The sequence below is a fragment of the Netta rufina genome (genome assembly GCF_964035555.1).
Source record: "Netta rufina genome assembly, chromosome: 24".
Taxonomy (NCBI): domain Eukaryota; kingdom Metazoa; phylum Chordata; class Aves; order Anseriformes; family Anatidae; genus Netta; species Netta rufina.
In genome coordinates, this window is record NC_140148.1 from 3,324,806 (window position 1) to 3,347,668 (window position 22,863).

The following is a 22,863-nucleotide window of genomic DNA, read 5'->3' on the forward strand; positions in this document are numbered from 1 at the left end:
TCTTGGGGTGCTGAGGCAGAGGGGCACTGGGTGATTGGGGTGTTGGAATAGGGTGTGCTGGAGGCGGGGGGGGGGTGGTGGGAGTGTGGGTGCTGGGTGCTGGGGGTGCTGAGGCACGGGACTGGTGGAGGAGGAGGTGCTGGGGGGGGCTGGGGGCTGGGGAGGGTGCAGGAGGTGGTGATGGGGTGCAGGGGGCGGCGGGGGGGGTGATGGTGGGCGCTGGAGTGCTGGGGGTGGTGGAGGAGGGGATGCAGGGGGTGGAGGGGGGGGCGCAGGGGCGGAGGAGGAGTTGTAGGGCTGCAAGGGTGCGGGGGCAGAGCCGGGGGGGGGGGCGAGAAGTGTGGGGTGCAAGGGGGGGGCTTTGGGGTGCCCGAAAAAAGGGGAGAGGGAGCTGGAGAGCTGGGGGGGGGGGAGTGGTGGGACGTGGGGTGCAGGGAGACAGGGGGATGGAGGCAAGGCTGGGGGTGCAGGGAAGGTGTCGGGGGGTTCCCGAGGGATCCCAGGAGAGGGGGTCCGGGGGGTTCCTGGGGCGGGCGGGGCCCCGCGCCCGGCGCTGTCCACCCGCGCGGTGCTGAAGGGCCGGGCTCGGGGGGGGGCTCGGCACTGGGGAGGCACCTTTGGGGCCTGGGGGGCACGGGGGAAACGGGGACTCCATGGGACGTGGAGGGTCCAAGGGGGGCGAGGGGCTTTGGGGTCACCCTTGGGCTCCGGGTCATTCGGCCCCATGGGGCTGGGGGGCCGGGGGGGCGGGACAAGGTGGGCTGGGGGGCTCAGGCTGCCCTGGCAGAGGAGATGCTCGGACAGAGCCCCAGGCTCAGCACCAATCCTGCCACCTCTCCGTGCCTCCAAGGGGTCCTTGCCCCTTTTCTCCCAGCCCACCATGGCTCAGGGCAGCGCCCACCGAGGGGCTCTCTGTTGTGAGTTCGCCACGCACAATTTTTCAGGCATGAAATTGGACTAAGAGGATTATGGGCCATTAGCATCAGCAGGAGTGTTTTGCTGGGGTTTTCAATTAATATTCCAGCGCACCTCAGGAATACTTATGGGGACCTGGCCCTGCCCGGGGGGCACCCGACCCGCAGCGGCACCCACCGGGGCTGCCTCCTGCCCCTGGGGCCGGCACCAAGAGTGGGTGGGCAACGGCAGGTGCTCCCAGAGCCCATTTCAGAGCCCTGCCGCTGCTTTTATCTCCGCCTGTCAGAGAAGTCAGCCTTCCCCCAGCAGAGAAAAACTTATTCCATTGTTGAAGAGGGTGAAAAACCCATTATCTTCCCCCCCATCCACTCCGCACGCTGCCTCTGCCGTGATTTACTGCGAGTCGCGGAGGATATTTTGCTCTATATTACACAGATGCAGCTTAATAGCATGGGGGAGGGAGAGGGACACAGAGTCCAGGCTCCTGCCTTCTCTGTTTTCTTGTTGATATACTGGGTGACTCGAGGGAGACAGCTCTGTGCCGCAATTTCCTCGCCAGAAAATAGGGACGTCGGTCACTCCGCCTTACGAAACCGCCGCGAGATTCCTGGATGTCCAGCTCCGCGGGGAAAAGAAAACTATTATTATTATGGCTAATATGATGATAATTATGATTATTAATCACCGGGCAGTCAGGATTTAAGGTTGGCCTCCTGCCCTCCTCTCATCCCATAAATCAGCCCGGGCTGTTCGTGGGCACGGCACGTGGCTGCGGATGTGCCCGGTGCTGCGGGCGCGTGACGGCTCCCAGCCCTCGCCGGAGCTGATCGGGTCCCCAGAGGGGAGCGTGGCGTCACTGGGGGGGGGGCTCTGGGCATGGGGCAGGGCACAGGACTGGCCCCTCTGGCCCCTCTGCGAAGCTGGGGTCTGTGGAGTGAGCCCAGGAAGCCTTGTCCCCCTCTGGCCATGGCAGTGGGGCAGCTTCAGTCCCCCTTTCTCTGGACTGAGCTTCAGGGGCCTCCCAGTGCCCCCGTGGCTCTCCCAATGCCCCCATGGCCTCTCCCAGTGCCCCATGGCTCTTCCAATTCCCCTACAGCTCTTCCAGCGCCCCCATAGCTCTTCCAGTGCCCCCTTGGCCTCTTCCAGTGCACCCATAGCTCTCCCAATGCCCCTACGGCTCTCCCAGTGCTCTCATAGCTGTCCCAGCGCCTCCATGGCTTTCCCAGTGCCCCCATGGCTCTCCCAGTGTCCCCATGGCTCTCCCATTCCCCCTATGGCTCTCTCAGTGCTTCCATGGCTCTCCCAGTGCCCCCAGAACATCCCAGCAGAGCTGGCTGATCTGTGAGGCTGTGTCTGTGCCCTCCTGAGGAGTGCCCCGTGCCCAGACTCCTTTCAATTCCCTTGGCTTCTCCGGGACTTAAGCATATGCTTGCAGTTAATCCCATGCTTACAGCCTATCCCAAATAGGAAGAATTGGGGTCTCCGGGCAAATTCTCCTGCTGTTCAAGGCAGCTGAAGGGCTCCCTCTAATTCAGCGAGCAGTAATCCCCTCCCTGCCCTGCTCCCCTCCTCCTCCTCCTCCCTCGCTCAGTTCTTTCCTCCCCCTCAGGGAGCCTTTTGGAGGTTTTGCTCCTTTCCCTTCCTTCGTTCCTTCCTTCCCACACCCCAGGCAATCAATGGGAAAGCACCCGATTTCCAGGGGAAAAAAAAAACGTGCTGGGTGCTCCCAGGGGTGCCCTCCCTTCCCAGCCCCTCCCCATCATTTCTCCACGAGCCATCTGTGCCTGCCGAGCTCGGGTTCAACCGGGGCATGTTTGGTTTTTGCCGGGCAGGTGGGGAACCGGGGGACTCCGCGGGATAAGGCCAGGAAGTAAAATATTTGCGCTGTGCAGGGAATTATAACCCACCCGCGGCCGTCAGACAAGGGCGGCTGTGTTGGAAGGGGGAAGTACGGCCGCGGAAGGGGCTGCGGATTTGGGGTGGTTGGGTGGGGACGAGGGGCTCGGCACCCACCCAGATCCCAAACCATCAGCTGCCGGCTGTCGCCTGCCAGGAGAAATGTTTGCCAGCCGCGAGCCGGCGTTCCTCCACCTTTCGGTAATCAGAGCTGGGCTGCAGGCACAGCGGGAGAGCGAGGCTGAGGACAGAGATATGGGACTTCCGCAGTCCCCAAAGCTGCTGGCGGCCACCGGGGCTGTCCCCAAACAGGCACAGGGGTCCCCCCTGCCCGGCACCCCTTGTGCCCTTGGTTTTTGGAAGAAGCTCTGGAGGGAGGAGATGGAGCCGGAGTCGTGGCCCCTGAGGACAGCTGGGGAAGGGGCGTGGGTGGATTTGGGGTCATCCTCGACCTCCTCCACCTCACCCCTCCAAATCTTTTTTTTTTTTTTTCCCAACCTTTCCCAGTGACACTGTTTGTTAGCTAAGTACAAAAAATAAACCACAAAACCAGTTGGATGTGCAGCCAAAATTAACCCTGCGCTCTCCCCAGTACCATCCTGGGGGAGGCCAGAAACCCGGGAAGGTCTCAGTGACACTAAACTGAGTCCTGGGGGGTTATTTCCCAACAGGGGCCAAATCCCGTTCAGCAGAGGGATGAAAAAACAAGGGAGCTCAGCTCCAGGATGTGGCACGTCCACGCTGCACAGAAAGAGAAACTGAGGCACGGGGCAGGCTCGTGACTCCCCCACCGTCTTTGGGGTTGGGAGGATGGATGGGGAGAGTGGGAGGATGGATGGGGAGAGTGGGAGGATGGATGGGGCAAGGGGTCAGCACCGCTCAGCCCCATGGAAGTGCCTCCAGGCATGGGGTACCCGTGTGGGTGCCCGATGCTTTCCTTCATCTCTGTCTGCCTCCCTGGGCTCCTGGGGCCCAGCTACTTGTGCCATCACTGACCTGAGCCCACAGTGGCTCTGCTGCTCCCCAGGAGGGAAGGGGACAGAAAGCAGCACCCCAGAATTAGGGGGAACACCCTCAGGGGCCACCCTGGGCGAAGCAAGTCCCTGCTCGATGGCTGACGGAGGGGGCATTAGGAGGGTGGGCATGCAGGGGTCAAGGATTTGGGGTCTGCCGACCCCATCTTAGCCCACCACACCCGCAGGATGCCCTCCGTGCCATATCCCCCCCCCCTTGATGACCCCTGCTTGGGGTTGGCCCCTGCTTCTGGCCCCTGGGTGCCGGGTGCTGCCAAGCCGCGGCTGCATTTTTCCAGGCGCTCCTTGTCCCCGGGGAAGGGGAATGCGAGGAACGCGGCCCCGCGCGCCCTGCCTGCTCCCGCCCGGCCACCTACCAGCTAAGAATAGACCCGGCTTGGCCGGGCCCCCGCCAGCCGCTGGGGACGTGGGGTCCCCCCCGCCAGTCACCTTCCCCCAGCACGGTGAGTGAGGATAATGAGCATTAAAAAAAATTAAAAAAAAAAAAGGAAAATAGGTTTCGCTGTGCCCAAAGGGTCTCCAGGCTGGTGAAGGGAACCCAGCGTGGTTCTTGCTTTTGATGTGCGTGGTTTCGAAGCAAATCTGCTCTCTAGGAGCATTGTGCGCAGGCATCCCCAGCACAGCCCCCGCAGGCCTGGGGTGCTGCTTTCTGAGCTCCCCTTGGAGGGGCTCTGTGAATTGAAAGGGAATCTCCTCTTTCTCTGCTCTTTCGCTTTTCCTTTTTTTTTTTTTTTTTTTTTTTTATTCCTTTTTCCTAGGGAGTAATTTTGCTAGGCCTCCTAATTTCAGCAGGAAGCGTGATGCAGAAGCCAGAAGGCAGCAAAATCTCTCCAGATGTTATCACAACAGGGGAGGTGAAGCATCCTCATTTTAAAGGTAACTTGTAAAACGCTGGTGATGGTTAGCAGAGCCCTGAGGGCACCAGAGGGTCTTAATTGCCCTGGAAAGCTTCACCTGTGCCCCCACCCACGGCTCAGCAGCTCCAGTTAAGCTCAGCTCAGGACCTTCATTTCATCTTGAGCTGGCCTGGAGGTAGCTGCGTGCCCTGTCCTGCTCCTGGTTGGAGCTCGGAGCTGTGCTGGAGGTAACCTCGTGTCCTGCATCATCCCTTGAAAGGGCTTTGGACCTGTGCTGGTGGTAACCTGGTGTCCTCCTGCACCTCCTGGATGGACCTTTGGCTTGTGTTGCCTCTCTGTCCCCGAGCAGGAGGCTGCAGCTCTGTGTTTCCATCACCCACCACTTAGTCGTGGCCTCTTCCAGGCCACCGGCAGCTCCCGTGTGGGCTCTGATGGGGAGTTAGAGCTGAGCATATGTTGCAGTCCCTGAGCGGAGTGCTCAGTGTGGCTCTCTCCTCTCCAGAAAGCAATCTTCCTGAAGCTGGCAAGACCTTGATGACCTTGGAGACCTCCGTTAATGGTGCAGAAAGCAGCCACAGGGCTAAAAATTACCAGCGGGGAGCTGAGCTCGATGGAGCACACCTGCAGCAGCCTGCCTTCTGGGGCTGAAAGCAAACTTGGCTTCCAACCCAGCTCTCGCTTTGCAAGGTCTCTGCTCCACAGGCATCGCGTGGCTGGGAAGGAGGGGCAGGGATGGTGCTGCTGTGGGGTGCGGGCATTTGGGGCAGCTGCTCCCCCAGCCCTGGGATTGCAACGGGAAGACGTGCGACCGGCGGCTTCGCCTCCCCGTGGGCGTAGGAGATGGAAGCAAACAAACACAAACCCAAGCGTGGGCGGGCAGACACCTGCCTTCTGCTCCTCTCAGGTCTCTGTTTCCCCCTGTAAGACAGGACTGAGGGTGGAGGCCATCGGGTGAGAGGGATGGCATGATCTGCCCTGCGTCCCCTCATTTCCCTTCCTGCTTGGGGCTGCAGCAGATCGCGGCTCTTTAAGGCTGCAATAATCCCTGGCCTGGGATTAGTTTTGCACCTAATCACCGCAGAACAAATACGAAGTTTTATTTACAGAAGCAGAAGAAAGACGGGGAAAAAAAGCCTCAAGCACGGCTGATCCCAAGATAATCAGAGCTGGGGAGCAGGCGGCGATCGCTGACCTCACAGCCCCCCCGGCCCTTACGTAAACGCGCATCGTCCCTGTGCTGGAGCCGCGAGCTCGAGCCCTGTCCCTGCTTGGACTTGGTGACCCTCAACTCTCATTACAGCTCAGGCTTGGACTTTTCTGGAAACCCACTTCTCAGCTGGGGTTTTCTGGCCCTAATGCAGCCCCTCCGTTAGGTCTGTGCCCTACGGAGAAACCCTGAGACAGCAGCTGCAACGGGAGCCAATGTTTAGGGGGTGATGATGCTGCTATAAAGGGATGCTGAGCTTTCATGATGGGGACGGAGGAGACCCCAAAAGCCACATTGACCCCTAGGAAATTGTATTCTCACCAGCCCAGCATCCCACGGAGATACCACCCACAAGAAGGAGCCGAGCTGCTGCGCTGGGGGTAACAAGACATGGGTTTATTTTTCATCCATGCAAGCGAACAGCCCAGCAGTGGGCAAACCAGGGATGGACAGAGAACACAAACATGCTCTGTCCTTCCCAAGCCTGCCCTCTGTCACTTGAAGCCCCCATGGCTTTGGCCACCCTGGCATAGGGGTTGGAGATAGATGGTGGGTGCCTGGGCTGGACCTGCGCCCCCCAGGCATGGGGGCAGCCCGTGATGGCTCCGTGCCTGCCGGTGCCTGAATTTCTCTCCCCCTTATGCAGACGCTGACAAATAAATAGGTCTTTTCTGCTTTGGCTCTTGCATAGTGGAAAAAAAAAAGTCCAACCTGATTGGAGAGAGGAGTCCTGGGCTGTGGAAACCCATGGCTTCGTGGGCGAACGTGCCCACAGCATTGCCACCAGCCTGCCCGAGTGCCTGCGCTCGTACCCTGTCTGTGCTCCCCCATCGGTGTCCGCCTTATTTCAGTTCCATTTCTGAGCTGGATTTGAAGGCCTTTCTCCTTGCCGAGGACAACTTGACGCCCAGGAAGATGGTGGTGATCACGAAGACGAGTGCCAGGGCGAGCAGGACCCAGCCACCTGCTGTGGCTTCTTTGCTGCTCAGGGACATGCCCAGGAAATCGGTACGGTCGGAGGAGCCAGCTTGGCTTTGAGCGGCTGGAAAATGGAGAAATGAGGGACATGGTTAGTGCTGGTGGCTCTGGGCTGGCTGTGGTGGGTCACCAGCTTCTCCTTTGCTGGTCTCTTGGGTCACTTGTCTCCTTTAGACTCGGCTTGCTGGGAAGTCAAGGAGGAGCATCCAAAACCCCTGTGGTTTTTGGGGTGGCCAAGGGGTACCAGGGCAGCTCCATCTCCGCTGTGAGCCCCATCCCCACCCTGGAGAGGACCATACTCTCCCCCATCGTGGACCCACCGTGTCCAGCCCATTCCCACGTACCTGTGTAAGGAGTCCAGTCGTACTCGGGCCAGCCCAGGACCTCCCCGTTCTTCTCGTTCTCCTTCACCAGCCACGTCATGAGGGGCTGGAAGTAGCTCATCAGGGCCTCGGCCGACATGTTGGGCTGCCCCGTGATGAGCTGCATGGCTTCAGGCCACGGCTTGCTGAAACCCAGCTTCATGGCCTCCCTGCGAGGGAAAAATCGGCTCCAGTGGGTTCCCCATTGCCCCTTTGCCACCAGCCCTTGCCTTCAGGGCTTGGGGCTCTTGGTGCCAGCAGCCCTGGGGCATGATCTCTGCTTTCTGGTATCCGTGAGCCCAGAGCGTGGGGGAAAAGGTTTTGCATGTGGGATATGGGGTTTTACACGCCTAAAGCCTTCCAGGGAACCCAGACCGATGCAGATCAGTTTATGGGTGAAAGCGTTAATTTTACAGGTGCTTCCCTTGAAGCAAGGGGGCTCTTTTCCCTAAGGAACTGGGGGCTGCGGAGGAGGAAGAGGAGGAGGGAGGGAGCCTTCCACCTGCCAGTGGCCCAGCTACCATCTAGTGGCTGCTTTTGCAATCACAGCTGCAGCACCCAGCCCAGGGTCCCCCATGTCCCAGGGCCAGGGACTGGAGCATTGCTGGGGCAGGGAGAGGATGAAGCACCAGGGGCTCTGCTGTCCCGCAGAGCTGTGGCCTGACTTTGAGGTATTTGGGGTCATAAAGGTCTTGGCTCTGCCCTGCCCGCACTTACCCCAAGAGATTCCCGGCCTCCTTGGACTGGTAGATGTCACACTTGTGCAAGGGCCCCGTGTGCCCAGCTGCGTTACAGAGAGCCTGGTGGAACTGGAACTGGATCACGAAGCTGACAAAGTACCTGGAGGGGCCACAGAGGGGTGAGGACACGGGGACAGACCCTGCTAGTGGCTGTGCAGGGGGAGGATGTGCTCCCCCTTATCCTCCAGGTGCAGAATCCCAGCCTGGAGGAGTATCACTGGCTTTGGATCTCCACCTGCATCAGTTTGGTCCAATGTGCTGATGCCATTTTTTCCTTTTAGTGTGCATTTTATAGCTGCCTGTGTGGCTGAGCCCACCTCCCTTGGACAAGGAGAAATTTCCCCTAGATCCAGCCTTTCCCTCTAAGGTTCTGTTGATATATACCCGGTATTTTGGGATGGGCACCACCAGGTGTCCCTCCAGCCATGAAACAAGGTGCCATTGCTAGCACCTGAATCAGAGGTCCCTGCTTCTGCATGGGCTCACCTGTCTCAGCGGTGTCCCTCCCAGCCCTGCTCACTCACCTGATGTAGGGGACATTGGCAGGGATGTGAAACTTTGCTCCAGGGTCAAAGTCATCTTCAGACCTTGGTGTTGGTGGGCACAAGCCCTGGTACTTCAGCCTGGGCCAGAGAGGGAGAATTAGCTCAGTTTGGGGAGGAGAAGGTGGGGTAAGCCAGGAGGGGACACAGCGGGGTGTGGGGACAGGGTAAGGGGTTGTGTTATCCCATCATGTCCCACTGCAGCCACCTGGGCCACAGGGAGAAAACACCAAGTGGGACGATGGCCAAGGACCTTGCACCAAAGAGAGGTCTGAGCTCGAGCACACCTGAGGTTCCACCACTGCTGGTTGTACTCGTCCTCCTTGATGCGCCCATCAAACACCTTCCAGCGCCACTGGTCCATGAGGTACCCGAAGGGCAGGAAGGCGATTTTGTCCAGGGCGACGCTCATCAGGTAGTTAATGTCACTTTCTGTCCAGAGTGGGAAGGTGTGAGCAAGGGGGTACTGTGCCCACCTCTCCACCCTGTGTGGGTCATTCTGCCCGGGGGCAGAGGGTCCCCATCAGATCCTGTCTCTTCCCTGCATACCAAGCCATCGTGCGTGTCCCCTTCTACCTTGCCCAGCCCATCCTGGCCCTCTGCATCCCCAGCTGCCCCCACCTGTGCCGTGGGGTGCCCCCATGCCAACTCACCTTCGTTTTCTGTGACTTGGTCCAGCAGCTTGATGCTGTGCAGATGTTTGGGGGTGGAGACGGACAAGGCCATAACGTCCCCAATAGCCTCGTGGAAGCCAGGGTTGGCTCCATCGCGGAATGAGATGGGCTGGTCCATGTACTGCAGGAAGTACTGGACGTGGCCCATCTCGTGGTGCACCGTGATCAGGTCATCCATGTTCACCACAGTGCACTGCTTGATCCTGGATGAGGACGTGGGGTGGGGAGAAAAGAAAGGGCAGAGCTGGGGTGAAAGTCTCCAAGAACGACCATACCCCATTATGGTACCATAACCACCTACGTTTCCCTCTGGTCTCTTTCCACGTGTCCCCTCCCCAGGTCTGATGCTGGTCCTGCTCCATGGGGTTGGTCCCTGACTGTCTTTCTGCCTCTCCTGCTGCCCCTGCCCATTCCCTGTCTATGTTTGTCAGCTTTTCCATCTTCTGGGCAGCTCAGGGAAGGTATAAGTTGCCCTCCCCCTGCTATTGGGACTTCTGCCATCAATGCCAGCATCTTGGGTACCAGTGGCAGTGCCAGAGAGGGGCTGCCACAGCTGCTGAGCAAGAGACACCGCGGTGGCACCATCCCGTGTGCCCTTATCCCACCAAGATGCTGCCCCAGCACCATAGGAGCCAGGGGCACCACTCGCTCCCTGCAAGCACCTGAAGTCCTTGCGGTTGTAGAAGTCCCATGCTGAGGCGTGACACACCACCTCCCGCCCGTCCGTCGGCTTCTCGATCATGGATTTGTCCCAGAACTCCTGCGGCATGGGGATGAGGCCCAGGGAGGTAAAGAAACGGTCCGACTCTTCAAACATCATTTTGGGTGTCCAGCCCTGGGGAGAGAGCAGATGGAGGATTTGGTGAGGGGCAATGGGGGATCCTGTGGGTGCTGGAGGCTGTGGGAAGGATGGGAGGCTGGGGACAGTCTTGTTCCTCTGGGCTTGGGAGGTCTTTGATGGCAACTACTGTTGGGTCCAGCCCTTGGTATTTCTGGATGGGGAAGGAATAAGGGCATGTCATGGAAACTTTTGGCAGCATCAAAGCATTCAGCAATGGGGGTGTTGCCAGCGGCCAGAGGGTGATGGGTCCCAGGGGACATCTCCAGAGCAGACTGTAAAAGCACTGACCTGTTCCTTCATGGCTGGGGTGGCATCCACCTTGGTGGCATCTGGGTAGGGCACCACCAGGTTGAAAATGTTGGACCATGACTGGGCCCACATGTTGCCTGGGAAGAGCAGGAGGAAGATGGAGGGAGAAGAACAAAGACAACTTGTTACTCCCCACTTTTCAGGATGGGCTACCCTGTCTGTGGCCAGGTTGCACAGTCACCAGTCCCTGCACCGCCTGCACAAGGACAATGCAAGCATGAGGTCCTGGCATGACTTGCAGCAATTTATGCCTGGTGGGAGACACAGCTCTGCTCAAGGCCTCCGCAAAGCCCTTACCTAGCAGGTGAGCAGGAATAGGACCCTTCAAGTTTATGTGCTCAGCTCCATACTTTTTGTATAGGGCCCGGCGTACATAGGCATGCAGGTTGAGGTACAGGGGCTGCAGCTGCAGGTACAACTTCTCCAGATCTTCCTCGAAGGTGGATGTCTCATACAGGGATCTCCAGTAAGCCCCATTGTCTGTGTAGCCTGAGGTAGGGCAAAAGGAGCTGTCAGACACTTCCCTTCTTGGGCAAGAGTCTGTCTTGCCACTCAGACACCCCAGGTCCCTCCATGCCTATGAGACAGGGGACCCAATGACAGTTGGTGGGACTTTTATGCCCTCAAGATATTGGCTTTGAGTTGGACGATCAACTCAATTCTCTGCTCATGGGGTGCTGAGACGTTGGTGGGTCTCTGAAGGAGCAGGACACTGACCGTTGAGCACAGCTGCCTTGTTGCTCAGTTCCACGTATCGCTTGTAGTTGTTCCTCATTTTCTTCCCAGAAGCATCCCGCCAGCCCTTCCAGACAAAGAGGAGCTCATCATAGTCCTGTGACTTGGCCAGGATGTCCGTGAGGTCTAAAGAGAGAGCAGTGAAGCCAGATGATGGCGTTGGCTGGGCTAGCCTGATGCAACGATGCTAGACCCAATATACTGCTCAGGGGCCATCACCGAGAAGGTGGAAAGGCCCCTTCACGACCCTTCTCCATGTCCCTATGAAGAATCCCTCCTTCCTGGGCCTGCTGCAGATGACTCGCTGAGCACCCTGCCAGGTCTTACCAGGGTCCAGGGGGTGACAGGTTTTGTTCTCCCTGCAGACCTTGGCTACGCTGTATGTGGTCTCCATATCTGAGAGAAGCGTGTTGTACTGCAAAGGAAATCGAATCATGTGAGCTTGTTAACTTTGCTCCTGCTCTTGGGGAACAACACAGCCCATTGGGATGTTCCCCTGGCCCCTTCCACACTGTCCTGGCAGGTCAAGTATGACCCCAGAAGGAATCAAAGCTGAGTTACTATGGCAAGTATGGGGCCAGCATGCAATGTGCCATTGCCACACAAGCAGCTGCACCCACAGCAGGCTGGGGCAGGCAACCTTTGGGTGAGAAATCCTGGAGGTGAGGGTCTTGCTTTTGTGCAGAAGGTACCAAACTATCACCTTCTGCAGGGGCAGGGGCAGCTGCCCAGGGCCATTTCCTAAAAGCTGGGCAAAGCCTGTGTCTTCCCACAGGGTAGTGGCAAAGGACAGCCCGTCCTGCCCTGTCCCCTTGCAGCTCACCTCCTTCAGCTCATCCTCAGGCAGGGCTGCCCTCTCGATGATGCTCAGCTTCTTGAGGATGCGTGTGACAGTTTGGTCCTGGAAGTCGGAGGCATCGAACTGCCTGGCTCTCATCCCATACTCGAGGGTGTGCTTGGACATGGCCAAGTTCTTCTCCAGCTGCAAAGGCAGGAGAGGAGTTACCTGAGGGAGCTCCCTGAGACTCAGGCCTTCACCACAAGCACCACCTGCCCTGCCATGGCTGACAACCTCCCCGTGGCTTCCCTGGGGGTACCTCATGGCATGACTTTTCATGGACAAGTCACCTTCTGGATGAGAATGGGGTTCTCATCTACAGCTCTGCTAGGAGCAGAGGTTGTCCTGGCTTTCAGAGCTCATTTGCAATGGGAACCAGCTGCCTGCCGTGGCTGTTGCCTGGGTTGTTTCCATACCATGATCTCTTTGTTGTAGTCGGTGATGTTGGTGTTGTAGGTCCAGGACGCCTCAGTGTAGGCGTTCCACACCTCCTCGGCCGTCCTGTTGTACTCGGACAAGAACTCTTTAGCTTGTGCCTCGTCTGCTATTTTGTCTAGAGGAAGAGATAAGAGGAAAGAGAGGGGAAGTCCTTTTTGCAAGAGGACTTTCAAGAGGTTTCTCCACCTGAACACGTCCCAGAGTTGCAGGTCTGCTGAAGGATGCCTGGGAGCATGCTGAAGGTGGAGGCGTCCCACGGGACTGGGGATGCGATCGCAGGACAAGCTGCCTGCCCTAAACCCTTCCAGCTGGGCAGAAAGGATGCAGCTGAAAGCAGATGACCTGTCACACCAGGACTGATGGCCTTACTACAGTGGCAGGGCCACAGCTCTGCACAACGGTACGTCAAGGGGCTGGAATATGGCATCTGCTTCAAAGCAAGATGTGACCACCCACAAAATGGGACCCTGTGGGACTGCACATGGAGGTGGTTATTCCTCTCTTTCCTGGCATGGAGACCTCACCCATCTACAGCAGAGATCTCCCCCAGAACTGTCCTGCCTAGGGGTTGGTGGTGGCACTTGGGAGAACTTTTCCTGTCCCTCCTGGGGCTGCAGCCTTACCGATGCCTTCGGGGTAGCCTTCGGGGACGGGGGGACGCCAGTCGAACTCTGGCCAGCCCAGCACCTCATTGGTCTTGTTGTTCTGCTCCTCAAGCCAGGTGGTGACAGGGCTGAAGTACTCCAGGAGGGCCCCAGCGTCCATCTTATCCGTGCCAGTGAGGTTGAACAGGATTTCCTGCCATGACTTGGAAGACCCAGCTTTCAGCACCTCCCTGCAGAGGAGTGGGACAGCAGGAGCCAGCATTAGGTCGGAGGATGGACGGCAGAAAAGCAGTGGTGGTGTCTCTGCTTCACATGGGTTGAAGATGCTATTCCTGAGAAGGATGTGAGCCTGGAAACTGCCTCTGAAGCCCCCCAGCTATCCTGTGCTTGGGGGCTGAAGACTTTCCGCCACATTCTCATGCATTCATTAACGCCCAGGGAGTCTACAGGAACCAAACATGCTTTAGTGACCTCTTGTCTGGGTGGGAGCTAGTGACAGGGACAATAGCAGGACTCTGGTGAGGACCACTCACCCCACCCCAGTGCTTCCTTGTATTTCCATCTATCCATCCATCCATCTGCAAAGCTATTTCTCCAGCCATCTCCATGGCCACTTTTTCCTTCCTTCCTTTCTTCTTTCCTTCCTTTCTTCCTTGCACACCATCAGCTTCCACGCACACATCTGCCCATGGCGATTGTCCCGACCCTTCTCTGTCCCCACCTGAGTTTGGCTCCAGCCTCTTTGGACATGTAGATGTCACAGGTGTGTAGGGGACCGGTGTGGTTGGCCGCCTGGCACAGCGCCTTGTGAAACTGGAACTGGAGGATGAAGCTCACAAAGTACCTGCCGAGGAAGGCCGTGAAGGTGAGCACCAGGGACAAAGCAGATGAGTCCCAGGGCATGGCTGAAGGCACCTTGCCACACATCTGCTCCCCACCATTTGTGCTCCCAAGTGTTGGATGGTGTCTGTGTCTTGAGCAATGCATCCCAGTCCCTGCCTGAAGAGTTGGGGTCCCCACACCCCCTGCCCCAAGCCTCCATCCCCTTCCCAGCACCTCCTCTACCTGATGTAAGGGGTGTTCCCAGGGATGTGGTACTTTGCCCCAGGGTCGAAGTTGCTTTCGTTCCTCGAAATTGGAGCACAGATACCCTGGTATTTAGTTCTGTAGGCAACAGAGAACAAGAACATGAGCTGGAAAGAGGGAGCCAGAGGAACCAAGGCAGGGAACAGGAAATGAAGGCACAGTGCTGAAGAGATCTGCACAATTAGTGTCCTTCCATGTCTTCCCGATCCTCAACCCACCCTCCTATGCATTTCTCCCTCCCACCCCTCCACCCCTCCACCCATCTTTCTCCAGCCATCTCCATGGCCCCTTCTTCCTTTCTGCCCACCCTCCATCCTTGCACACCCTCAGCTTCCATGCATGTATCCACCCTCTGCCACTGTCCCCTACCTCAGATACCACCAGTCGTAGTTGTAACGACTGGGGGGCGTGTGGCCATTGAACACGTTCCAGCGCCACTGGTCGATGAGGTAGCCAAAGGGCAGGAAGGCGATCTTCTCCAAGGCCATCTTCAGCAAGTAGTTGATGTTGCTCTCTGCATGAAACAGAGCCCGAATGAGGTCGGGAAGGAGCCCTGGCGGGCGGCACTATGGTCACTGGGTTTTTGTTGGCAGTGGGGTGAGGAGAGATGGATGAGAGGTTGGAACAACATTTCAACATATAATTGTGATCCTTAGAAATTTGTGCACAGGACACAGGATGTTTTTCTGACTGCAGCTCCTGCTTGGGGCAACTTGTCTTTCTACTGAATGGGAGCAATGGGAGTGACAAGCCTGGTGTCCCCTTGCCTGAAGCCTGGAGAAGTCTCTGGTGAGGGTAACTCTAAGGGCTCCCTGTTAACACGTTCACCCTACAGGGGCTTCAGGGTGAAAGGGATTTGGTCCCCAGGGCTGGCACACCAAAGCAAAGGCTGCCATGGTTTGGATCCAGACCTGGGGCAGTCACCACCATACCACGCGGAGCACAGGTGATGGTGACATCTGCTTTCCCCTTCACCTTGAGCAAAGGAAGACTAAAGAAGGACCAGCTGGAGACCCAGCTGCAGCTGTAGGGTCGGGAAGGGGTTGGCAGCACTGCCCCGACGGGCTGCTGGCTGCCACCACGGTGGTGGCGCGGCCGCCAAGTCAGGCAGCGATGCCTTGAGGCAGCGACCATCTGCTCCGTGATGTTTGTGCAGCATCAGCCCAACAATTTTGGCTGCTGTGACGGCTTCCCCATCACGAAACAGATTTAACGACAAGGCAGGAGGACCCGGGACTGGCCCTCCTCCGCAAAGCAGCCGCCTGCGGCAGGGCTCTGCGAACGCTTGGTTTCCTCTGCTGCTGTCTGGTTTGACGTGTTGGCTGGGAGGTGTGGGGGGGTGTGCAGACCCTTGCCAAGCTGGGAAACGTCCTGCAGCGACAAGTCCTCCTCCTCTGCACTGGCTGGCAGGCGGATGTGTCACCCGCTGCCTGTCCTTGTGACCAGGCGGGTTGTCTGAGCGAGCACTCGGTGCCGCCTCCGCAGAGCTACGTGGTGAGCTCCCGGGTGGACAGGAAGGGGAGACACTGGAAATGTCAAAACCAATAAACACCATAGGTGCTGCTTTCGGTTTGAGTCTCTGCTGGGGAGGGGAAGGGAACAGACAAGGCTCCAGGGAGCATTGCTGCTGCTTCTGGTGGTGAAGAGGATGGAGCCAAGAAGTTGCCCACAGAGCCCAGAAGGGGTCATGCATGGACCCAAGGAGGTGTATATGCATGGACCCATGGCAACAAGAACCAGGATTATGGAATCAATTAAGTTGGAAAAGATTTCCAAGATCATCTCGTCCAACCTTTAACCTAGCACTGCCAAGCCCACCGTTCAACCACTAAGCTCTACATCTCTAAGTTTTTTGAAGACCTCCCGGGATAGTGACTCATCTACTGTCTTGGACAGCCAGTTCCAACATTTCACAACCCTTTCAGTGAAGAAATTTTTCCTAATATCTGACCTAAGCCTCCCCTGATACAAATTAAGCCCACTTCCTCTTGTCTTATCACTTGGCACTTGGAGGAGAGACCGATTCCCATCTCGCTACAGCCTCCTTTAGGGTAATTGTAGAGTAAAGGTCCGTCGAACTAAGGATGGTTGAAAGGTTTGTGTCAACCACGGGGTTTGTCCTGCTCAGGGCTGCATTGCCAGGCTGCAGCCTGCCCTGGCACATCCCAAACCCTTCCTGGTGCCATGGTCAGTGTCCCATGAACCCTCCTGGTCCTAGGGCAGCTGCCATACCCGCGTCCTCGGTGGCACTGCTGAGGAGTCCGATTTTCTTGAGGTGGCTGGGGGTGGAGACGGACAGGGACATGACATCTCCGATGGCCTCGTGGAAGCCGGGGTTGGCCCCGCTGCGGAAGGAGACGGGCTGGTCCTTGTACTGCAGGTAGTACTGCACGTGGCCCATCTCGTGGTGCACTGTGAACAGCTGCTCCATGGTCACCGTTGTGCACTGCTTGATCCTGTGAAAGGAGCGATGCCTGAGCTCGGTGAGGGTCCCTGGTCTGCCCACGCACATCCCCAGTGGGAAGGACCCTTAGAGGGTGGCAGCACCCCATGGGAAAGAGGAAAAACCCAGTAGAGGGGAAGGCACAGCTATGTGGTGCCCTGAAACCTTACCCCAGATGGTGATGGGGTACCCAAAATAGTGACCACCAAGGGGGTGGAAGAAGCTCTTGTCCCATAGCCCTGGGCCCCTGTGTGGCCCCACGCACCTGAAGTCCTTGCGGTTGTAGAAGTCCCAGGCCGAGGCGTGACACACCACCTCCCGCCCATCCGTCGGCTTCTCCAGCATGGACTTGTCCCAAAACTCAGGGGGCATCTCCAACAGCCCCAGGGAGGTGAAGAACTCCTCCGAGACCCGGAACATGTGGGTGGCATTCCAGCCCTGGAGGGCAGGAGGCAGCAGGTTATGGCCAAGGAAAGGACTGCCCATGCCTTGGGCATCACCTTTGATACTCCCACAGCACCACAGGGAGGGGCTCCTGCCCCTCTCACCCTGATGGGAAGCTCCATCCCCAGAAATGGGGTGAGCGTCCCTAAGCAGCACCAAGCAGCAGTGCTGGTGCCCAGAACGGACAGGAGATAGGAGCAGGACAGGTGTCTCAGGAGGGCTTGGAGATGAGTGATGGTGGGGATGCAGCCCCCAGCGTAAGGACCAGCACTGCTCCCACCACACCAGCCTGCCTCTTTTCCCACCTGCTGCCTCTCTGGCTATTGCTGGAGTGGGCGCAGGGCCATTTCTCTGTCCCTACCCCTCCCAAACCTGTTTTTTCTACTGTCCCATATGCAGATGTGGGCAACCACTTCCATAGGATCAAAGTTATGGGGAAGCCCTGGCCAACGTATCCCCCCTTTTTTCCCAGTGGTGCCCTAGCAGGTCCCTCAGCCCATTACCTGATCCACCATGGTGCTTGTCACATCAAGGTTGGGCTTCTCAGGGTAGGGGACCATCAGGTCATAGATGTTGTTCCATTGCTGAGCCCACATGTTGCCTGAGGAGAGAAAGCAGACAGAGCAGACCCAGGGGTGGGTCAGGAGGAAGAGAAACACAGCAATAAGTGGGACCACCCGCCATCCCACCACGGCTCTGCAGTCCCACCAGGACCCCTGGCTCTTACCCAGGAGGTGGGCAGGGATGGGACCCTTCAGGTTGACGTATTTGGGGCCGTAGCGGTCATACAGTTTCCTCCGGACAAAGGCGTGCAGGTTGAGGTAGAGCGGCTCCAGCTGGTGGTAGAGATGCTCCAGGTCATCCTCGAAGGAGGCTGAGTCGTACCAGGAGCGCCAGTAGCTGCCCGTGTCCTCGAAGCCTGCAGGGAGGCAGTGATGACCCCCAGCTCCATCCCCAAGGGGCTGCCCCACATCCAGCCCCAAGAGCTGGGCCTGTTGGGCACCAGTAGGATTTTTGCACCTTCCCCAGGGTGTCAACACCAGGACAGAAGTGAAATGGAGGCTGGATGAAGTGGGATGGGGAGAGCAGGACACTGTGTTGCCCCTCTTCCCACCCTGCTCCCTGACCCACCACGTCCCCATCCCGCTCGCACCGTCCATCCGGTACGCCTCGTTGCTCAGCTGCACGAACTCCTCGTACTTGGCACGCAGCGGGTTTCCTGCGGCGTTGTGCCAGCCCTCCCAGGCATACAGGAGCTTCTTGTAGCTGCGGGACGTGGCCATGATGTCCGAGAGGTCTGAGACAAAAGGGACACACGGGACATGAAAGATCCAAGCGGGAAGGACGTGCGGGAGTGGGGCACAAAATTGACCCAAATCGAGCCATCCGCACCCCAGGACAGCCCTGTGAATGTGGACCAGGACCCTGCCAACCCCATCCCAATGGGAATTTGGGACCAGGGAGAAGTCAGAGCCTGGGGGTGCTCATCAGGAGCAGACCCTAAGCAGGGGACGGAGATGAGGATGGGGACTGGGATGGGGATGGGGACAGGGTTGGGGACAGGACCGCACCTGGCTCCAGCTCCCAGCAGGTATCGTTGGCCGGGCACACCTTGGCCGTGGAGTAGATTTTGTCCATGTCGCTCAGGATGGTGTTGTACTGCGGGGAGGGAAAAGGCATTGGGGCTGGAAGAGGGTGGGAAGGGCTGTTGAGGAGGGATTTACAAAGACTTCCCATCTCCAGAGCACGTGTGTGTGTCCAAAGGAGGATCGGGGTGTTTATACAGTGCTTTATTTGGGGTGAGGTGTGTGTTGTCACCCGTTGTTTCTGCACTTTGGGACAGACAGCCCACGCACGGCCGCTCACCGAGCCCCCTCCGTGTCCCGGAGCACGGCTATTTATAACGCCCTTCGTCAGAAGGGCTGCGGCACAGGCTGTTTATCTAAGCGGGCAAAAAAAAAAAAAAAAAAAAAAAAAAAAAAGAAAAACCACAGGAGGAGGGGAGGGTATTTATTTCTGTGAGCTTCAACAACAGCAAACAATAGCAACGGGAGGTTTCCTGGAACCTGCTCGGGGAGCCCATTCCCAGGGACGGAAATTCCCCCGCGCCGTCCCCCTCTCTCTGCTCCCATTCCTCTGCTCCGGAGGGGACGGCGGTGGCTGCGGGCGGGGAGAAACGTGGGTGATGTGCAGGGAGATGGGATCCTTTCTGTTATCAGGGACAGGTTTCCGGGAAGGAACTGGGGCTGACGCTGCTCCAGTGAGGATTGTATTACCGGGCTTGCAAGCCAAGCAGGGTTTCGGTGGGGAGGTGCCCCGGGAGCCACTGGAGATGTGCAGGAATCGCTGCCTCGAGCATTTTACTTGCATTTAATTAAAGGACCCCGCAAGCTCGGGGCTGTGATGGGGAAGGCTGTCCTGATGTCGCTGCTGCTGGTCTGTGCCACCGGTCACAGCCGCTCCGGGTGCACAGGGAGCCAGGTGGCTGCCACAGCCCTCCTGTTTGCTGGGCTGTGTCTGAGGGCGCTCAAGCCAGCTGGCCCCAGCCATGGGCACAGCCTGGCCGGCGTCCAGGGAACGCCCAAGGCTGCTCAATGTAAGCAGGAAATCTCCAGCCCCTGCTTGCAGGTAGCTCCAAACTGACGTTAGGGACAGATCCTGGCTGTGTGACCTCCCCGAGGTGGGACCCCAGCTCCCATCTCCCCCCTTCCATCACTTTTCCCCAGTTTTCAGCCTCCAGGAGACCCTACAAAATGCAGCTGAGGGGCCAGCAGCAGACTCTGCACGCTCAGGAAAAAAGGCTTTGAGGGGGAATCGCAGCACCCAAGCATCTCCCAGGGCTTCACCACAGCCTTGCCTACCTGCTGTCGCTTGTCCAGGGGCAGGTTGGAGGGCCCCAGGGTCTGGATGGAGCCGATGATTTTCTTCAGCTGGGTGTCACTGAAGTTGCTCCAGATGTCGCCATAGAGCTCCTTGGCTTTCTTGCCCCATGCCTCTGTGAAGTTTTGCTCCTCCAGCGATGCCTCAACCTGCGCGGTGAGAGAGGGGACGTGGGGACCAGCGCCGGGACGTGACACTGCGCTCAGAGTCACGGGGTTTGAGTGAGCCAGAGGGCAGGGGACATGCGGTGGCAGGCAGGGCTGTCCCTGAGCCGTGACATTTATAGAAAGAGACAACAGTTTCCAGCCGAAGAGGCAACATCTGCAGCCCCCGCTCGCCTCGCAGAGCACCCAAGGAGTAGATTTTGAGGTTGTTTTGGAAGTGGTGTTGTGCCCTGGGTGGGATGGGGATATTAGGACGGGGGGTCCGTGTCCCGTGGGCAGGGTGTTGGATGCTTGTGGGCCATTGTGCCAGCATCATTATATCCGTGCTCGAGCAACGTTTAGCTGCATCCCCCTGCTCTGTGCCCTATAAGCCCCATCTCTGGGTTTTGCCTTGCAGAGATGCAACCTCCTGGAGATGCCCCCGGTTTTGGGTACCCCATTACCCTTATCCAGCACTGCCAGCCCCGACCTCGCTTCCCAAGGCCGTGGGACAGTGGGAGCAGCCTGCGCTGCAGGGGTTATTTAGGCAGCTGGAGCTGCAGCCGGCAGCCACGATTTTGGGACGAGGCGCATCGCGGGCGGTAGCATCCACGTGGCCAGCGTGGAAATGCTGATTTTTTGGGAGTGCATCAGCCCGGGCAGTGAGCAGTGAGAACATGCAGAACGCCTGCTCGCTGCCCGTGCTGTCCCATTGTGATTTATGGAGCTCATTAGCTGTAATTCGTGGCGTTTCCAGCCTGGTTCCAACAAGCCCGGGTTGTTTTATTTTAATCATCACATTCTCTCGGGAGGGAAGGGAGTTACAGCGTGGTGTGGCCAGAGGTTGCTCGGGGACAGGGAGGGGAGATGCCTAAAGCAGAGCTGGGTGCCCACCTCCCGCCTTGGGCATCCCAGCACCTCCACCCTCACCCCGGTACCATCCGGCCCCGGCTCCCCATCCCACCGGGACGCGACAGCCCCCACCCTGGAGCAAGATGCCCTTGTATCAATGGGAGTCACCCACGAAGCGTGGAGGCTCACGAGGGATGTTTTATCCCTTCCCAGACCCCGTTTCTGAGCCAGGGAGCTGTAGGAGGCAGAGTCCAGCTGTGTTTCATCTCCTTCTTGAACAGACGCCTGTGTTAGGTCAGGCGATTTGTGCCCTAAACTCTCCTGACAGCTCCGGTGGAGCGAGCTGAGGCCAGAGGCTCTGCCCCAGACCCCTTGCCACGGCCGTCCCTGCCTGTCTGTCATTCCAGTGTCCCTCTGTCCATCCCCACAAGGCCAGGGGCTGCTGCCCTGCATTTAGCCTGATGCCCCCCCATGTCACTTTGTCCCCTGGCCACGTCTTTGGGGACAGGTCCCGGGGGAGCCCACACCTCTGGGCTGGCCTGGCTCAGCTCCTCTGTGCTCTAGACCTGAGCAGGGTTTGCCTGGCCCAAAGGTTCACCAAATCCCCCAAATTCTGCCTTTCAGGTCCTGCTGTCCACCTCGAGCCCTGTTAACCCTTTAGTTCTCAGTGCCTCCCCATTGCACAACACGCGTCTCTGCTGCCCCTTTGAAGGGCTGATTTCAGGGGCCAGATCCCCTCCTCTCCCTCTCCATCTGTGTCAGGCTCAAGCAAATAGTGTGCTGGGCACCACCAGGGTGTTTTTAGCTCTGCAGGGTGCTCTGAGCATTTCTCAGAGTGGGCACAGCTTTGGGCAGAGCAGCCAGAAAAGTCCTGTCTGTTTTCCCCTCTTGTCCCCAAAACTATCTGGGAGCTACTGGGAGGGGAACAGGGTGGCCCGATAAGCCTTGAGATCACAGGGAGCACTCAGCCGTGATCCTCAGGTATTTATTAACATGGGAAAGTGGGCTGGTCTGGGAATGTCCCCGAGCAAAATCCACACAAGGTGCTCCCCAGCCCCTCCTTGCAGCCTGCTGAAGCCGGGATGCCCCCGCGGCACCCAAAGGTCCCCAGCCCCACCACAACATCTGCCAGACAGCGGCTGGGTGCGTGCCTGGACAGCGCTAGCTGGCCGAAAAAGGCTGGAGGGGCACGCTGGGTGTCCTGCCAAGTTGGCAGTGTTTGTCCCCCGCCACCCCAGCGACTCACTGCTGTGTCCCACACAGACAGACGTGCAGCACACCATGTGCCTCCTGCCCACGGGCTTCTGGCTGGGCTCTGGGGCGTTGCGTGACATTATTTGAGGTGTGGAGGTAACACTCAGGTTCCCAAACACATGCTGGTCACATATTTGTTGTGCTGACCCCATAAGCTACATGGGGAGGGATGTATGGCTCCGAGCTGCACACAGCGCCGTGTCTGTGTCCCCATGGACATGTCCCCACGCCGTGGCTGTGGCAGCCCCCCAGGTATGACAAGATCTGGGGGAGCGTCCATGCAGGGCAGGGGCCAAGCTCGTGCAACTGAGAGCAGCTCCAGCCCACGCCGAAACGTACAACCTCCCCCCCAGCCAGCTTGTCCCCATGTGCTGGAGTGCCCCGGTGCCACCCTGCTGCTCCTTCACGTCTGGGGCTCCCGTGGGGCTGGGGCATGGCACAGTGCTGGGGACGTGGTGCCGGGCAGGGACGGGGACACTCGACACCTGACCCCAGCCTGGGAAGGGGGGGAAGGAAAGTGGAAGGTTCTGGGCAGAGGGAAACACCTCTAAAAATAAACCCAGGCTCTGCTGCGGGGCCAGGGCTGCTGCACTGGGGCAGGGGCTCTCCGGAGAGCCAGTTTTGGGGACAAAACCATTCCCAAGCCAAGCATCCGAGTCCCGGGACAGCACCTTGGGGTGCTTCAAAAGGAACCCGTGGGGACGAAGGGGACCCTGCCAGCCCTCCCCACCCTGCCGGAGCCCCCCCAGCAGCACCCCGTGCCAGCACCCACCTGCAGGGCACCGTTGGT

At 58.5% G+C, this 22,863-nt stretch overlaps 1 protein-coding gene across 1 annotated transcript in view; it reads right to left on the reverse strand.

Annotated features, from left to right (window-relative positions):
• Nucleotides 1-6,446: 6,446 nt before the first annotated feature.
• ACE (angiotensin I converting enzyme) overlaps nt 6,447-22,863 on the reverse strand; it is a 16,634-nt gene continuing 217 nt past the window's right edge. The window contains exons 1-25 of the mRNA XM_084300932.1: nt 22,846-22,863; nt 19,806-19,973; nt 18,516-18,603; nt 18,098-18,241; nt 17,672-17,863; nt 17,448-17,545; nt 16,766-16,938; nt 16,290-16,513; nt 14,427-14,571; nt 14,037-14,135; nt 13,693-13,815; nt 12,990-13,201; nt 12,345-12,481; nt 11,914-12,072; nt 11,418-11,505; nt 11,073-11,216; nt 10,653-10,844; nt 10,335-10,432; nt 9,868-10,040; nt 9,185-9,408; nt 8,819-8,963; nt 8,514-8,612; nt 7,967-8,089; nt 7,232-7,419; nt 6,447-6,951 (exon numbers count right to left, since the gene is read on the reverse strand). The exon at nt 22,846-22,863 is cut by the window's right edge and continues 217 nt beyond it. Coding sequence (XP_084157058.1) covers nt 6,752-6,951; nt 7,232-7,419; nt 7,967-8,089; nt 8,514-8,612; nt 8,819-8,963; nt 9,185-9,408; nt 9,868-10,040; nt 10,335-10,432; nt 10,653-10,844; nt 11,073-11,216; nt 11,418-11,505; nt 11,914-12,072; nt 12,345-12,481; nt 12,990-13,201; nt 13,693-13,815; nt 14,037-14,135; nt 14,427-14,571; nt 16,290-16,513; nt 16,766-16,938; nt 17,448-17,545; nt 17,672-17,863; nt 18,098-18,241; nt 18,516-18,603; nt 19,806-19,973; nt 22,846-22,863 — 3,654 coding nt within the window. The 3' untranslated portion in view covers nt 6,447-6,751. The remainder of the gene's footprint in view (nt 6,952-7,231; nt 7,420-7,966; nt 8,090-8,513; nt 8,613-8,818; nt 8,964-9,184; nt 9,409-9,867; nt 10,041-10,334; nt 10,433-10,652; nt 10,845-11,072; nt 11,217-11,417; nt 11,506-11,913; nt 12,073-12,344; nt 12,482-12,989; nt 13,202-13,692; nt 13,816-14,036; nt 14,136-14,426; nt 14,572-16,289; nt 16,514-16,765; nt 16,939-17,447; nt 17,546-17,671; nt 17,864-18,097; nt 18,242-18,515; nt 18,604-19,805; nt 19,974-22,845) is intronic.